This window comes from Melanotaenia boesemani, chromosome 6 (genome assembly GCF_017639745.1).
Source record: "Melanotaenia boesemani isolate fMelBoe1 chromosome 6, fMelBoe1.pri, whole genome shotgun sequence".
NCBI lineage: Eukaryota > Metazoa > Chordata > Actinopteri > Atheriniformes > Melanotaeniidae > Melanotaenia > Melanotaenia boesemani.
In genome coordinates, this window is record NC_055687.1 from 22,876,402 (window position 1) to 22,895,008 (window position 18,607).

Below are 18,607 nucleotides of genomic sequence, written 5' to 3' on the forward strand. Positions count from 1 at the left end.
TGTTGAGCTGGGCCTTGACTATCCCAGTCAGTCTTCAATCAGTGAATCATGTCCTTTCAATAAGATTTTCAGAAGTTAACTAAATCATGAAATTGGGAAATTGACAATTAAAAGAGGGGAGCACAGTAGAGACAGGCATAATCCATGATCTAAAGTTCAAAGCGTGAGCTGAGTCAGTCAGTAAAACACACAAAACAAGACCCAAAACAGTCCAAATTAATCCCAAAGCACACACTGAGTTAATAACAAAAGCCTTGGAGCAGCCACTGAGAAACCAACAAGGAATATAAACCAGAAAGTAGACAGACGGCTTGAATGCAAAAAGTACAAAGAATATCTGGCAAACAGTAGGTGAACCACATGAGGCAGATGTACTACAGTGGGTAATGATTAGATCGAACTCGAGTGTGGAAGAAAAACTGCACAGAAACAGCACATAAAGTAACACAAAAGGCATCAGGAAGGAAACAGAAACCCAGAACCAGAACAGGAAATGGTTGACTGTGTTTTATTTACACTTGAGTTTATGTAACTGAATGACTGAAACCTTCAACATGTTTTTTTTTAATGGGTTCAATAAACTAAGGCCTAAAAAACATTACCAAAAAGTTACTTCCTGTTGAGTTTTCTTTTTCTTTTTCTTTTTTTTTAAAACATTATGCCATTAAAAAGCTACAATTTGATTTAACAAACCCAACTAATCCAGCTTTCCAGCTTTAACCTTTAGAAATCTTACACATGAGTAGCAAAAATGAGACTTTTGTGTATTCAGTACAGGGAGTCCTGCTGCTTTTTTGCCTTCACTTTCATATTGGGAGCATTTGTTTAATGGCAGATTAGAGACAAGAATGGGCAGCTATAAAACTGTAGACCACAGGAGTCACCTTCAGGACCTGCTCGTGATTATTCCCATCATTAGCATGCCACGTGTCATGCTGTCCTGCGCTAATTATTACCGACACAGGCTTGGGTCTCATGACTGAGCTGTTCAAACTGCCCACCGCTAGACTGTAATTGTCACACTGATAGACTAATGTGAAATGTGGCAACAAATGCAGAGGAACAACGACTGAAGTGCATTAATCTGAACCCAAGGATAATTATAGTCTTAACTGTTCAATATAATTCCAAAATGAGAAGCTACTTTTTGGTGCAACAGATAGCAAGTTTTGAGGCATTATGATAATCACTGTGTTTCCCAGCGTACTCGCTCGCCCCAAATGTTACTATTATTTGTATGTGCATGCGAGTGGGCTTTACTTTGGGCATTCTTCTGGATGGTAATTATCCTCAAATGCAGGTGCAATTATTGCTTTTTAACAGACTTTGTTTTCTATGGAAGTAATTAGCTGATTGATTGGTTGTTTGTTTGGGAGAAAGTGAGCAAATGTGTAGGATTTGTTGCAGTTTTATCTCACTCTGGAGTCCTGCCTAACGGTGACTGATTCTCACACATTATTCTATGATCATAAGCACCTGACACTTTATATTTATAAATCCTTAATGTTAACTTTTACTGAAGATTTGAGACATCAGCTTGTGCAGTTTGTATTCATCGTTTTAAGATGCTTGTTTGCCTGTCTTGTTAAAGTTCTTTGTGAATCATTTTGCCTTGTTGTTTAAAGCTTTTTCACAGCTGGACGTGTGAAGAATGAGTTTGAAAGGACCACAAGTTGTCATCAGTGTCTTTTGCAGAGATGCTGGATTAATCCATAAAACTACGGTTACTTACACTAATAATACACACTACCATCTCTAAGCTGCATCACAGCTGTGGTCAGCTTTCACATAAACAGCTCTCAGAGGTCTCTTCTCGGGTCTGAAAATGCCGGCAGGTGGTTAGAGTGGCTTAAATGCACGTTTCGTTGTGTCCGGCTGCTGCAGTTGCCGTCTGGTTTAAGTGTTTAAGTCTTGACTGTGATTATTCTTAAACTTTCCATAAAATGGGAGAACGCTGGTGGAAATTATGAAACGAGTAATGCATGCTAATTACAATGACATGACAACTCGGGTTTGTTATGACCTTTATTCTAAAACTCCTCCTTAATTCGGACTGCAGCCTTTTTTTGTGGTCTTCCACTGTAAATGATCCAATAATGTTAATTTGTTAAATAATAGAGGAAACACTTTTTGAATAAGAAATTAATGTTTTGACTTTTGTGCCGCATACTTTTTCATCCCCATCCACTGAACTGAATAAAATTTTTAATTTTCCTATTCCCTTAGCTGCCGGCTGCACATTTGAAGAGGACTCTGACCCTAATCTGTGTGACTTCACCCAAGGGGAGGAGGATGACTTTGACTGGCTGCTATTTCGGACGTACAGTTCACCTTCTGCCAGCTCTGACCTCTTGAAGGGTGAGTACTCTCTTCTTCTGTTCCTCATTATTTATAGTGTAGCAACTTCAGTTAAACTGTAGTAGTACAGATTGATTACAAATAATCAAGCTCAGTTTATCTGGTTCATCTGGCTCAGGACAAGAAGCTGTTTTTGAACCTTGATATAAATTCATTTGCAATTCAGGTTCCTTTAAAATTGTCATCCAGTCTGAATAATATCTTGGCTTCAGACCAGAAAAGTAAGACTGTGTGCAGACCTGCTTATGCAACCCACATGTCCGGTGTCCATTATGCATCAGATTTAATGAAGCGTTTGCCGTTTTGTCTGCGTCCTGCTGACCCCAAGGATAATTTTATGTTAACCAACCTCACAGGACTAATGGAAACCAGCATTTTCCTGCCATCATCCCTTCCACTGGTGGCTGCCGGAGGGAGATGACATGCATAGTTTATAAGGCGCTCCTCCATTTCTGCATTAACAAATACCTACAGGGATCTGACAAAGAGAAGACTGCTGTTTCAGCTTCTCAGTAAAAATATCAGTGACTGCAGTTGGCCCTTCACTAAAGTGCTTTTACCGAAAAACTAGCTGTATGATTAGGGAATAGGCATCCCCTGTGTGTAACCAACCAATTGGTCTGTGAAATGGTAATTAGAACTAAAAAAAAAAACTCATGTAAAAAAACATTCATTAAAGTGCTCCTTCTCTTATTGTATAAGAGAAGGAGCAGCAGAACATGGATGCTCGGCAGAAACATGAGTTTTACAAGCTTGGAGGAGAGGATGGACGTGATTTAATGGCAGAGGAGACAGTTAATATGGCAAATATGAAGATAGATAAGCTAAAAGGAGCAGATGGAAAGATGAAAAAGGAGGACATCTTCTAAACAGAGTTAAATGCAATCCTCAGGGGAGCATTCTGTCCATTTGGACCCATCAACTCAAATAGCCTTTGAAAATGGCCAGAAAGTAAATGGCCCTTCTTTCACAAAGCTGGCTCCTTGCAGTTTTGAATTACGGCACTAAAAATTCCTTCTTGCATGCAGGTGGTTACAGAAATACAATCCCGAGGAGCATAAATCCCACATTTAATTCATAACCACACCTCATTCACCTCCACATCATCAGCATTCAAGTGAGAATCTGCCTGCAGCCACCAGTCTATTCATGGCAGGCGATGATATAATTAATACTTTTCCCTTTGGGTTTAATTAAAACTTGCTGCTATGGCATTTACAGCAATTCAGAGCCTTCGATGGGACAGTTTGGCACAGGTGGAATGAGGCAGGTACTGTAATCTGCACATGACGGGGCTGCAAGAAAGGCTCTGAGCTTCAGCCCTTGATCGATCGGCTCTGGAGACAAATTTGGTTTAATTTAGTATCTGTTCATCCTTCAGCATTACACCAGAAGCAGTCAGCTACTCGTTGGTGACAGCAGCATATTCTTGTTGTGCGAAACATGACATTTTCATTGTTAATTAAGGTGGGTAACCTTGCTGCAAATACCGGCACAGGAAGTTTTTGTCTTTTTTTTCCCCCCCTTCTTTTGACTTAATTGACTGCGTTTTGACTTCTAACTGCATTTCACATTGGGCAGCCAAGGTGGGGGGATAACAAGAGTTTATGAGATAAGGCTATTTACATTGGGCCAGTATTAACTTTGTAGGGCTGAAAAATCGGTGTCGAGGGAAGATTAGTAAACACAGCTGAGATAGCAGCAGCTTGTGGCTCCCTGGAGAAATTAGAGACTACCGCTCCCATGAAAAAGAAAATAGTCTTGGATTTAAAAAAAAAAAGAAGATAGACTGCAGTGAGATCTTAATAAGAATGGCACAGTTTTATCACAGCCTGCTTCATTTTGAATTGGATTAAAGATGTCTGGTTGATATTGATAAACTTTACTTCTGCTGTTTTTAATGAACGAGTCAGGCGTGCAGGACGATGACCTTGTTGAGAGGAATGTGCTTGCATGTCAAGCGTATCTTGTTTTATGAAAGCCAGAATCATTAGCATTAAAAGTTACGAGGGTGCTGCAGTATCTATTATACAGTAGTGCACAAGATTCGCCTTAAGGGAAGAAAATCAATTTATCTGAGTTAGAAAGAGTGAATGGTGATTTATCTTATTTTATTCCTTTTTGGATCTCTAGCTTATGCCGTCCACATGACAACCCGCTGAAAGCCAAGCTGCTTTCGATGCCAGGACAAAGACTTGCATCGCCATTGGTGTGTGAATGTGTGTGATTAGACAAATAATTGTAAGGTACATTTATTCATAGGACTAAGCTGTTTTCCCAGAAAGGATTAAAACCCGTAAAATGTCAAAAGTCAGATTGATGCCTCCTTTCAAGAAATAATTCTCAAAATTTCTCAACATATCTGAAAAACTGTGATAGATAAGCAGATTAGTCAAATAACGAAGTAGACAATTATGGAGTTGTTTGAAATGTACCTTTTTAATCATTTACTAGTGTGTTACTTTGATGTTTAAGCTTTGAACCCTGAATTGATCTTAGACACAAAGACAATGTATGAAAATCGTTGCTTTATAAGGAAAATATGTCCTTATACATATTCCACCTGCTGGTATCAACACTGACATCTAGCACAGCCTTGTTTTTAACATCCTACATTACATAGAACAAAGGGCAATTAGTAGCTTCAAACATGTGCATTTTTGTGTTTGCAATACTTAAAAGTGTCATGATGAAATCAAACAAATAAAAATAGATGCATCCATTTGACTTGTTTCATCCAGTGCATGATGATTCATATACAGCGCTGTGCTCAACCCCCCTGCCCGAGCCCCCACCCCCCCAGGTTTCTATCCATTGTCTATCCCCAATTATTCCAATGTAGAGACGCTGGGACACTGGGGCCTGTCTGAGCTGTTTCTAAATGAGAGGCAGGGTACAACCTGGACAGCTCTGCAGTCCATCACATAGAGACAGCCGCTCATGCTCACACTCATTCCAAGGGAGAATTTGGACGCACAAGTTAACATAACATGCAAGTTTTTCGATTGTGAAAGGAATTCATGAGGCGAACATAAAAATGCAAGACAGATTGTTGACGTGTAGCTACACTGGAAATGTAATATAACTGAACACACTAAAAGGAACATTTTATTAATCATCTGAAGGTGAATTTGTTACTCAGAAATAGTTTCAACCACAAAAATTGCATCCCAAAGGAAAATTAGGTGTTGAAGTCAAGATTTTTTAATTTCATACTTTTCAAATCAAGACCAAAACCAATCTTGGCTCACAGTTCTGTTTAAACATCATGTCTTTGCAGTACTTTGCATTATCAAATTTTTTTTACTTTACAAATTCTTGTTTAATTTTATCTTAAAAGCCACTTGTATATTTAGAACTATCATATCTTAGCATACGACCATTTAATTAATTTATTGCATGCACTATATATTTGATATGATTAATGATATCATCTTATTTTTATATCAGTTTCAGATTTAATTTCTTAAACTTTTACATGGCAGCATATCAACACCATGTTTAAACCATGGATGCTAAATTGAGACAAATTGACAATAAATCTCTTATCTTATCACTAAAATAAATCTAAAACACAAGACACAACTAAAAACATTATTGCTTGTCATACAGTTTCCAAGCATGAGAAATAAAAGAGAGTTTCTGTCTCTTGGTTTCACTCCTGGGTACAACAAGTTTTCTGTGCCACCAGTAAATAGAGGAAGGGCAACAGACAGGAAGCAGAGGTGAAGAGCTGTCCTTCAGGATGTTGGTTCCTATATAGAAATTAAACATTGCAGTGACTAAGTTTCAGCTGAGCTCAAATGCTGCTGTGATGCTCATTTTTTATAATAGCAATGATTTACAATTTGTACTTTATTACTGATAGTCAAGAAGTACAGGAGCAACATACATTAGTTTCCTCTCCCTGTATATTATGTTCGGACTTATCCAGGGACCTTTGAACTAGACCCCCCCACCCAGATGGCTGCCCTGACCTTCAGGTGTAGAGAGAAACATTGCTGCTGTCAACCGGCAGTTATGAACAAATGTTTTACGCTTGTATTTTAAAACACAATGACCTATTCTAGGATGGTGTAGAAGCAAATGTGAACATTACTCACAGACTGGAGCAGTAGGCCTGCACCCTGTTGTTGTTGGCATTCACACTAAATATAGCGTTGCTGCTTTTCAAATAGCTTTTTGAATGTGACTCCTCCCCCCAGCATTCATATCAGACTTAGAGGTTCTGTTTCTGCAGAGTTAAAAACACTCAAATGGTTTCTTTAGAATTAAAAGAAAAATGAGGGAATGAATGAATGGATACAAAATAACATCATTATTTTATGCTGCAATTGTAGGGCAGGGTTCAAACAATCGATTCAGCGATTTTAATCGATTAAAATTAAATAAATCCAATATCGATTGATAAAACTTGGAAATAGTTTTTTTTTAAATGTCCTCATTTCCGGTAACGTGACCCTACTCTCACGTGACTTACCGAGGCCAGGCGAGATCTTAACATGTTGTTACGGCCCGTGCTTGTCAGAGACAGCTGTGGCCGTTTATATTCTGATTAGGGGCGGCAGAGCGCTGCCTGGAGTGGCTAAGGCCAGCGCCTTTGTCTCCGCCCCTGTGTGACTGGCACTCCTCTGGACCAGTCAGGCTGCAGCCTACGGGGAAGCTTCGGCTGAAAAGGCTGCAGCCGAGGCAGGTCTGGAGGGGGAGAAGCCAGAATGGCTTCGGCCGCTCTCCCCCTCATGTTGTGCACCGGGTGTGTGTGTGTCGCGACCACCTCCTTTTCCACAATGGGTGCTTACAGTGTTTAGTCTTGTGGTTAAGTTTACTTTATGGTGATAGTTTTAGGGCTGGGCTAGGTTAGCGTTTTATTGTGTTGTGACGACGGTCACGTTAGGTTATGGGCCTGCTGCTTTTGTTTGGTTGTAGTTTCCTCACCGGGGTGCTGTTGTGTCTTGGCGTGCACTCGGTGAGTATTTGGGGTAGGTTTTAGTTTGTTACTTTCTGCAGGTCCGCTAACCCCAGCTCATCTTAATATTGTTTTACAGGTTGTCCATCACTTTGAACGGGAAATGTAAATAAATGCGCTTTCATTTTAAAGTAACATCTCTCCATGTCGTGTGTTTTGTTACGCCCTTCCCTACCCCTTAAGCCGGGTCGTAACACATGTTTACACACAACTGGTTTCCTGTGTCACCTCAGTCCAACATCTTAACGAGATAATGGCAAGTTCAGATGTTTTCATTCACCAGTGCGGATTACATCCACCTATAAAGTCTTTTGCAGCGTATTACTGCTCACATTTGCAGCTAACGCTAAGACCACGGCACTCATATTAGCAGCTAATGCTAATGGCTATCAAAAAGTAAACAGTCTGATGCTATTTTTCTGATTTACATGACGGCATGTCATAGCTGCTTTCTGTGTCCACAGCAGTGAGAACACACACACACAGGCGTGCACACACAGGTTTCCGTCAGAGGGAGTAAGTTTATTAACAGCAGCACGTTATCAGAGATCTGAACTTTAAGAATATTTAGAGCAACTCCACTGAATGAAACACTTTAATCAGGGCATCTTAAAAGTTTAACTTTTTTCTGTCCTATTTATTTATTTATTTATTTGTAGATGTGTCAGATCAGGTTATTGCAGTAATCTCATTACTCCCGGAATAACTGATTTTGATTGTCATGTAAATGCACTCAGTGTTTTATTTCAAAAAAGAAAAAGGTTATCTAAGAACATTTTTATTATTTAAGAAAATTTGGTGGTGTTACATAATCAACTGTAAATGAATCAATGTCGAATCGGATTTAATTGAAATCTAATCAAAATATTCTGTTGTGAATCGTATCGAATCGATTCAGGAATTTAGTGACGATACCCAGCCCTATGCAATTGTACACCTATCTGGTCCTACCAAAAAATCACCCATTGGACTGTAACAAAACAAACTACTTCAAAACTGGCTGTAAGGATAGAAAACTGTGAGGAGTTACTGAGCGAACGGACCCGCTCCATCCTTCAATTAGAAAATGCAACTGCTCGGTGTCAGCTGTGAGGTAATAGAGCGTGCTAATAGTTGTCTGGTTCAAATTATACATGTGTTTTCTATAATTGAGTGTTCGAAATAAAGAAAAATGAATTACTTGCTTAAAATTAATCTTTGCAGAGTGGATACTTAGTACACCTTTCCATCTTTGCCACACTTTCAGGCAGACTGCTTGTGTGATTTTTTTTTTTTATGGACGGTGGGTTAAAACAGTTTGGAGCCTTAAAGTGCCTAATCTGAAGACTGAAAACTGTTTTGTTACTCATCTATGATTTGCAGTGATAAAACATTTCAGATGATATCAGAGTAATATATTGATTATATTGATATATTAGGGTAAAGAATTATTTTTATTTATTGTTATTTTTCTTTTTACATGAATGGGGGTGATGTTTATGCCATTGAAACCCTTGCTATCTTCCTTTAGCAGCCAAATAAACAGTGAGGGAACCCTAAATGTGCTTGGCTTTAATTTCCAACAGTAACTTTTTGACACCCCTGAAACAGTGGTCTGAAATATTCTCCTGCTTTTTTCTCACCATATGTTTCATACTAATCTTGCTATTCCTTGTTTTTCTTAAAGTCCTCTCTTCAGCAAGGACTTTTTAGTGAAGGTCTTGCTGCTGCCAACTTTTCTGTGTAGTTGTCAATACACCCAGTGGATTAATCCTGTAGCTTATTTTTATTAGCTAAGAGCACAACTTGTTCTCACATAGATGCCCTAGACTCTATGATGTGACCTTAGACTTCAGAGATGTTACGATTCACATAAAGTATGGCTCTACGCACTATTGCAGGGTCAGAACCTGGTCAGGTTGCACATATGACAGCAGACAACATGTAATGACCCTAACAGAGCTAATTCATACTATCTCACACAGAGTCTGCTATCTCGCTCTCCAGCATCCTCTAGTTCCATTCTGCCTTTTACCATCTGCCACCTCTCATGCCTGCTTGGCCTCATCCTCTCACTGGGGCTCCACTTTACTGTGTGAGTGTGTGTGGCATTGATGGTGACCTGAGATTCATTTGTATCTTAAAGGGATGAGGCAGAGGGAGGAGACGGATATGTCTGTGGTGAGAGAGTTGTTGCTATCAGGGCTGTCCAGCCATCCTTACTGGTTTTATACTTCATTACACTGCCCTACATGTCCTTTGTTGCAGTCTGCATTCAACATCTATTCTATAAATGAAAGATATAAGTATAGTTATTATTCCAGAAAAGACATAATTCTTTTTATTTTCCTTCTAAGACACTCTCATTTTCAATGAAACAAAAAATAAAAAAAAATAAAATAAGAAAAAAGGTCTCTCTTGAAGAAAGTTGTGTCCAGTCCTGTAGTTTTAGACCGTTCAGTCTAACATGTTTCCACCAGATGATTTCATTAATTAGCTCACCTTCAGTCAGAGAGGGAGGAATTAATTAGTGAAATCAGTCCTAGTATTTGGTGGGAATAAAAATTTTCCATGGTCCAGAAGGGACACTGCTGCCTTACTGGGATAAGTGCTTATGACTCATTACCTCGAGGCAAAGAAGATCATATTTATTGATCACCAATGTCTAAAAGCCTAGTCTCCTCGTAAAGTATCTCAAAAATACCTGTCGCTACCCGGAAGCTTTTAAAACATGACAAATTAATTGGATAGTTATTTAGGGAAGTGAGCCTTGGCTCCTTTTATACCTTCCCAACACGGCGAGGAGGAATCATTACCGTGAATGATGGAGGCACAGTTGGGAATGGCAGACATTTTGCCTGTCTTTGAAGCCTGCAGTCTAGCTGGTGTATACTCACCGTCCACTTCCTTTGTTCTCTGTTTTTTTACTCACCCACACACACTCCCAGGTGATGGGTAGGTATGGTAATAGCTGTAGTTTCTGGCTAATTAGTGTCGCTTTAGAGGGAGAGCTAGAGGGCTTTTATGTGTAAGGTTGCAGGTTTAACAACATAATTGATGCTCAGGGAGCTCGCTCGGGATCGCAGCCAAATAGACTGTCTTGGTGAGCCACCTTAACTCAGGTGAGATGAAGTAGTTTGGTCACTAGAAGTGGAACAGTTCGGTTCTTCTTGATGACAACTGCAGAGAGGCTGCAGCAGTGTTTTTGGATAAATTGGAAGTATGGATGAACCTTATTTTTCCTCCTTTTTTTTTTTTTTTTTTTTTTAAGAAATCATACTGTTCAGCCCATTCTGTAAGACTAACCAGCCCAGCTGAGCTGGAATGTTATTGCATCATTATGACAATAGTACTGCTTTTCTCTTATTTTCTCTTTTGGAGAATCTATATATATATATGTATGTATGTGTGTGCATATATATATATATATATATATATATATATATATATATATATATATATATATAGCTTCTCCAAAAGACAAAATAAGAAATGTATCAGACCCATCAGCTGCCTCTGGCAGGTTAAAAAGGCCAGATAGGACTCCTTCTTCAGCTTGACAGCCACCGCAATCTTATAGTTGGTCGCCTTAACAATGAAGGTACAGAACACAGCCCCTTTGGACTCAATGTCCCCCCACCTCACCTGGGACATGGTTTAAGCTATAATGTAGATGGGAGTTGAATCTCTTTCTGACAGGGGACTCCGCCAGACGTTCCCAGCAGAAAGAACATGCTCACAACATGTGACCGGCATCCTCCCCCACCATTAGAGACAACTCACCACCCGGCGGTGATCTGTTGACAGCTCCGCCCCTCTCTTCACCCGATTGTGAGACATGTGGTTGCAAGTCCGATGATACGACTACAAAGCCAATCATCAAACTGCGGCCTAAAGTGTCCTTGTGCCAAGTGTACATGTGGACACTCTTATGACTGAACATGGTGTTCATTATGGACAATCAATGATGAGCACACAAGTTCAATAACAAAACACCACTCAGACCTCCCAGTAACGCCCCTCCAGGCCTAACTGTCATTGCCCATGACCCACTGAAGTCCCCCAGCAGAATGAGGGAGTCCCCGGAAGGAGTGCTCTCCAACACCCCTTCCAAGGACTCCAAAAAGTCAGGACCTGTCCCCCCACCTGAAGGCAGAGGAAGGCTACCCTATCATCCACCGGGGTAAACCCCAACGTACAGGTGCGACATCGGAGGACAATAAGTATGCCCACACCTGGTCAGCGCCTCTCACCGGGAGCAGCACTAGAATAGAAGAGGGTCCAGCCCTTCTTGAGGACAGAGGTTGCAGATTCCAAGCTGTGCATCAAGGTGAGTCCAACTACATCTAGACGGAACAAACCCAACCTCACGCACCATCCTTCCCTGTCATAGAGGTTACATTCCACGTCTTTAGCTTCTGTAGCAGAGGATCAGACCGCCAGGGTCCGCCTTTGGCCAACACCCAGCTCACACTGCACCCAACCCCTTTTAAAAAAGTTTAAAAGAGCCTGAAAATGAAATCCTTTTCACATGTGTGCTCAGTGGTGCAGCCACTGAACCACAGAAGAGCAGAGCCATTGCTCTGCTTGAGTCTGGCTTTGGCAGAAGAAAAGTAGAGGGAATGAATGTCATTCCATTAGTGTGCGTCAGGGGCAGCTTGGTAACTGCTGAAGTTGAGGCCACATATGATCTCTGCTGGTCAGGATTTTGTTAACATCAAACGGACTTCAAGGAGCATGTCATACTGCTTCTTCTCTTGTGATTTGGAAGGACTTGTGACTTTTGATTTCTCTGTGTTTCCAGCTTTTTAAAAAAATAATATTTCCTTTGAATAATATTTATTTAGAAAATAATCTTAAATGAAAGCACAGTGAAGATGAGTATGTAAAAATCAGGCTATTAAATGTAAAGGTCAAAGACAAGACTGTGCTGACAAACTGACCTCAAAGAAGGTTTAAATGAACAGGTGTCTTACACAGTGTTAAAACTAATTTATGCATATTAGATTAAAACATAAACCATAGCCAGATGTGTGTAAAGATCTAATTACGGTTTCCTCCTGCATCTCCAACTTAATAATATTGATCTGCAAAGAGAGTGCAGAGCTGACGTCAGTGGGATTCTTGTAAAACTGAATTTTATATCACTCACCCTGTTATTTTCTTAGTAAGCAAAATATTAACCGACTTAAAGCATCTTTTTGAATAAAATGTGAACACTGGGATGAACTTGAAAGAAATTTCCACTCACGCTCGCAGGCTTTGAACATTCTCCGATAAATATTTGACGTTTTTTTTTTTCATTCCATTTCTTTCTTCTAATCATTCATTCTGTCTTTAGTGATCCAGAGATTGGAATAAGCTTGTGTGCTGGCTGTGGATAGTTTGAGTATCTAGATATCTCCCACTTCTCTACCTTTATGTGCTGGTTATTTTTCTTTATAGTTGTCTGTAAATTCAAACTGATCAGAGGCAATACAAAGTTTTCTGAACCCAGAATGGTCACTTTCCCAGTACTGTTTAAAATTCTGTTTGTGTTCAGGCCAGAATATAGCTTTCTCCATATACACATGGTTTAGAAATGGACAAGAAAGTGTGAAGTGAATTACTTCTTCACCCACATGCTTGACAGCTCATTCACGAGTTTTAAAAGAGTTTGAGATGTCTCTGAGTTGTGTGAGTACTCGAGCACTGGCAAACCAGATATAAGAAAGACATGTTCATAGGTGTGCTACTTTGAACTTTTCATTAATTAACAAAACTTCACATTTCTGTCATCTTGCATGCCATTTTGCTCAAGGCAGGGGTGGAAATTCCATTTCATTTTTGGGGGCGGGGGACATAAAAAATGACTCTCTCTCCTCCTCTTTGCAACTTGCCTTGCAGGATTGAGCCTTCAGCATGATAAATAATGTTATATTAAAACTAATAATAGTAGTTATAGCATTGTTCTCTATTAGTCCATATTCTTTATTCTGTATACAGGTTTTTCTGTGTTCAACCAGCAGTATCAACAATGTATTATGTGGAAAGTCGCATCCAAAGACATGCATGTTAGGTTAGGCAATCAGGTCTGTCTTGTAAATGAAACTACTACTCAAAAATAAATATTTATTGTAGTGTCAACAAAACTAAAATTATTACAACTATGCCACAAAATATGGCAACTTGCAGATGCATAGCCCTTATATGTTGAAAGTATAAATTGTAACTGCAGGTCTATAAATAAAATGCTTTAACCATCCATTTATCATTCTATCTACTGTATGCTGTCTTATCCATCTGTCTGTGAAAAACTAAAGTTGGCTCTCTGTGCTCAACTGACTTGACTTTGCCTGATGAAATGATTTTTATAAGCATTTCATTCACGATGCCTGGATTTTACTGTGGTCTTTCTACTTACTTGGTGTTTTGGAGCACTAAAAAGTGACTGGATATCTGCCAATTTTTACTTTTTTTTCCTGTCATTTCAACAAGATTAATGTATTTCTTTTTCCCAAAAATGAAGAAAAATGTTTTGTAACAAGTGTTTTTTTTTTAACAATCACAACTGAACAATCTTTGACTCTAAAATATCTGTCAATCTGAACTTTTAAGTCATGGTGATAAATCCTAGCCTACAAAAACTAAACAAAACAAAACAAAAAACAACAGCATCAAACTCAAATTAAAAATTGGTTTGAAAATTTTGATATTTCTCTAGGAACAAACCTACAATAACAATTAAAAATAAATTAGGCTTATATCCGACATAGAAACTTGGTAAACTTGATCTCTGATATATTTCATGTTGGTAAGCCTTTTTTTATAGAAATATAGAAATGAAATGAAATGAAAAATACTTTATTAATCCCTTTGCAGGGAAATTCATGTTTTCAGTACAACCCATCCAAGACTAGACAAAACAACATATGATGACACAAACAGAACAGGCATACTGACGGAGCAGCCGTTTCTACAGCGCTCCTTGTCTTAGATATAGGTGAAAGGTAACATTAGGGGAGTAAGATGTAGCTGGAGAGGATAAAAAAGGCATCTCCACACTGGGCCTAAGGGCCCATTATTGAGATACAAAAAACACTCCTCAGTACATACAGAACATAACTCAGACAATCACAACATCAGAAACACATGGCGGGGGGGGGGTCTCCCATCGCAGCAAGTGCAGACGCAGCTGCATTCTCAGAGCGCGTCCAATGAACCCACTGCCCGGGAGTGGAAGGAGGTGGAAGGACAGCAAGGCAGTGAATAACGGGGAGGTGTATCTGTAGTGGTGTACTTGAGTGTGGTGCGTGTGTGTGCGTAGAAGAGAGCATATGAACTTTGCCCCAGTTCTCCCTCACAGTCTCTGCCACCTGATGATAGTGGGGCATCCTTGAGGGCTGATCCAGGTTGAAGTCCATCGCCCGTGAAGAGGGTGAGGGGAGGGTGGGGGACTGAGCGTCCATCAACAAAACATTCCAGGGAGCTTTCAGCCAGCCATCAAGGCCAGCACAGGGAGCCAAATTTGATAACAGCATTTGTTTTGGTTCAGGCCAGAGCTGTTTCGTCTGCCTTAAGTCTCTCAGTGGTCCCACTGGCTCCCAATGATCCGAATTTTTGGGTCAATTTCCATCCAGCCGAGCTGACAACTTCTTCAAGTTGGTGACCACCTCACGTACAAGCCCAGAAAGCGCAACCAGTTTGCTATCCAGAACTGGAATAGCCTCCAGTTTACGATTCAGCTCCTGTACCGCCACAGCCTGATTGTTCGTAGCTCGGCACACACCAGCACAGAAATCCGGCAGCTTGCCAGTGACTGCCGACAGTGTCCGAATTTTGCGATATGCCAGGAAACCGCCCGCTCCAAACAGCAGAAACCCAGTTATCATGAAACCGAATGTATAGATGTCCTCAGCGTCCTCGACAGAAAGAATCGACAGACACATGACTTTCCACGCTCCCCAGGAATCCATCACATATCCAGCCGAAAACGTTCCGCCAGGGCAAGCAGGCTCCCCCACGCCTGTTTTCCGGTTCGAATAAATTTGGTCGATTGATCGATAGATAAAGTATGTATAAACTTTACACAAAAAATAAGGAAATTTTTGTTTGGAGAATTATTTCTTTTCTGTAACAGTACTTGTTGGCAATATATCCTTTATCATTTTTAAGGCTGTTCATTTTTCTTTAAAATGGTGTCGCATTTGCCAGGAAAATGGATTGTTGGGATGAGTAATGCCGTTGAGTATGTGGGTTGTGTCTATTAAAAATCTTCTCTGCCAATCCCAGACAGGTTATTCTGCTGTTGACTTTGTTTGGTGGTGTTTATTGGATTTTAATGATTCAAGTCAGATAAAAGAAGTCATAATGGCACTTTAACAATTTATTCATTTACCAAACAGGGGCCTCAGCTGCACGTGGAAGAAACATATGCAGTCTCAACAACCCGATACCTCCTCCTCATGCTGATCACCAGCTAAGTAACAAAATGCTGTGTGATGGCAACCCATTTGTTAGTCAGGATTAAAAACGTATTTAAAACATAGTTTTAAAAGGTACATATACCTGTCTGTAAGTTGAATGTGCAATAAAAGACTAAAAGACTTAAAGAAGTAAAAAGGAGGTAACTAAATAGGTAATACTGGTTAAGGTTAAGGTCAATAGGACTTACTCACTTGGTGGTTAAGGTAGTAAAGTTACCGATAATAGTAATATCATATGCTACAGTGTAGACACATGCAAAAATGTGAGTTATAAGAGAGTCATATGATGTAAATAGTTATGATACATAATATATTAAAATGGAATATTTGACGGGATTTACTTGTGTGTGATTTATATATTAGAGGATACACATACACACACACACACACACACACATTAGGTCTGTCAAAGTTAACGCATTAATAATGCTTATTTAGCCATATCTGATCAAATATGACTTTTAACTGACTATGTAAAACATAAATCAATTTTAACATTAATTTGCCACACAGTACTGCAGTTAAAAGTTAGCAATGGAGAGCTAGTAAACAAAGGTCTAACTTACACAAATGATCAAACTTTATAGGCTTGTTAGTGCATTAAGCTTTATATATATTGAATGATAGACAATGAACACACTCATGTGATTGTTTAGGATGATTTTGAGCTACACAGTTTACATCCAGTGTCAACATAAAGGGCCAAAGCCAGATTAAAGTGCCATTTGTCTGTTGTAATGAAAAGGACTCTGAAGAAATGGTACATTCAACACATTTGACTTTGATGTTTTAGACTGGGATTCAGAACAGAAATTACTTTTTGAAAATACCCATCCATTTTAATTATCTTTCTCTGCCATTGAACAAGACATTTGTTCTTGGACGTGACGCAAATACCAATTAACCCTTTTAATCTAAAGCTTTTTTTTATGATACTTCCCCCTAATAAACATCCTCAACTTCAGGAAGAGGTCCAAGGCTGTAAGGCCAAAGGTCTGAGCACAAAACATAATATAAAAATTCCTAATACTCTAAATCTATTTACCCTTATCACCGTCTTCAATCAGTATGCAGAAATCTGATCACACCCGGTGCGATGCCACTTGACTTGTTTCATTCCTGACAGCTTTATTGGTATAACTAAGTGAGGGTCTCCATAGAAAATATTAGTTGATAAATGATAATCTTCTTGTAAAGTGCAGCTGCAGTTTAATGAAAAATCTTGAATCTTCTTGGTTTATTAAAATCCTCGGCAGAAACAAGCCTTCATGCCACTAAACTGATCTTGCTGTGTGATGAGGGAGTTGCTGACTTGCTGACTTGGTCTTTGAATGGCATTATTCTCCAGTGTATGCTTTATTTTCACTGTTAGTCTGACTGATTTTCAAAGAGGGAAAAAAGATGTTGCAGTGCTCTCCCGTGGGAGAGTGGTGCTGCCACCATCTGCTTATAAATGCAGCGCCCTCGTGTCCCTCTGGGACCCGAGTTCGTTCTTTAGAGTTCCCACTGGGAAAACTGGTTGCAACTCGAAGGATTTGCAAAGCAGCTCCTGCTACACAACAGCTCTCACAAAGGAGCTCATAAAACCACACACCCTTTCGCTTTGAATTTCACAGCCATAAAGCATCTTATAATAAATCTGTCATTGTGTCAAAACACAAAATTAAAATTCCTTTTACATTTTCCATCGTCTGCCTGTGATGCTGAGTTGGAGATGCAGATATCATTTAAGTTTAAGCTGCTGGATGTACTTTAAATGTCCTTATTATAATCATTGAGTGGAAAACAGCTTGAGAAAATATCCCTGCAAATAGCATGAGCTGAATTTATATTAAGGCCATTGATCCTGTGCTGGAAGACTTAATATTTCAGTGTGTTTTCTTTACAGACAGTGAGTGGCAGTCCAGTTGCCAGGACAGCTTCTGAGTAGAGGTTATTTCATCACCATTTGTTGGAATAACATTGATTTGTGTTGTAGGATCCTCTTGATTCAGTGTCTGGTTGGAGACTCATGAAGTGCCAAAAGAGCCCTTTAGAGAATAAAGGAGCGAGGGCAAAACATCTGATTCCTCCTCTTTGTCTTCCTGCTTAATGTCTTATCCATTGCTGCCGCTCTCCTTCACGTGCTTTTTCTCAGGTGTGATTTAATTCAGTTGCGTTGCTATAATAACTCTTGTCGTGCACAACTCTCTGTCAGTAATTGATATGTAGGCGCCGCTTCTGGGTGGAGCCATTTGCATTAAATCGTGTTAACTGATATGATAATGAATGGGAAAGGCCTGATGCAAGCAGAATGACTAACTCGAGATGGATGACCATTTGAATTATACACAATAAGTAATATATTATATCGGGTCTCAAGGGTCCACTGCTCTCCCTGAATTTGTTGCCTGTCTTTTACTGGGATCAGCCGGAGCTGCCTGGATATAAATAGTGCCGGGATGCAGCACCTTCTTCATCTTCTACCACCCTTAATGATATGTGATGTGGAGGGAAATGGATGGTGAAAGTGAGCCCAAATAAACTTCTACCTCAGACGTATGTGGAAGGTGATGTAAATTTATAACAAGTGCTCTGATAGAGATTCTTACATTCATGCCTGTTTAGTATGCTGTCCATCTCCGTGCTTTTAACTAGACTGTTGATAATTAGCTTCTCAAGCTTCACCAAACTTTATTATTCTCCATTAACGCACATGAAGCGCTTTGCCTTTCAGATAAAAGACTTAAATAAGGAGGGGACACTGCAGTCGACTAAAAACAAGGATGAATAAGCTGCAGCAAAGTCAGTGACTTTAATTCAATTATTTTTTTTTGTTTTTGTTCAAAAGACTACCACG

General features: G+C 39.6%; 1 protein-coding gene across 4 annotated transcripts in view; it reads left to right on the forward strand.

Annotated features, from left to right (window-relative positions):
* ptprub (protein tyrosine phosphatase receptor type Ub) overlaps positions 1-18,607 on the forward strand; it is a 213,986-nt gene that overhangs the window by 75,879 nt on the left and 119,500 nt on the right. For all 4 annotated transcript variants that reach the window (XM_041987309.1, XM_041987310.1, XM_041987311.1 and 1 more), the window contains exon 2: positions 2,227-2,358. In XM_041987309.1, coding sequence (XP_041843243.1) covers positions 2,227-2,358 — 132 coding nt within the window. The remainder of the gene's footprint in view (positions 1-2,226; positions 2,359-18,607) is intronic.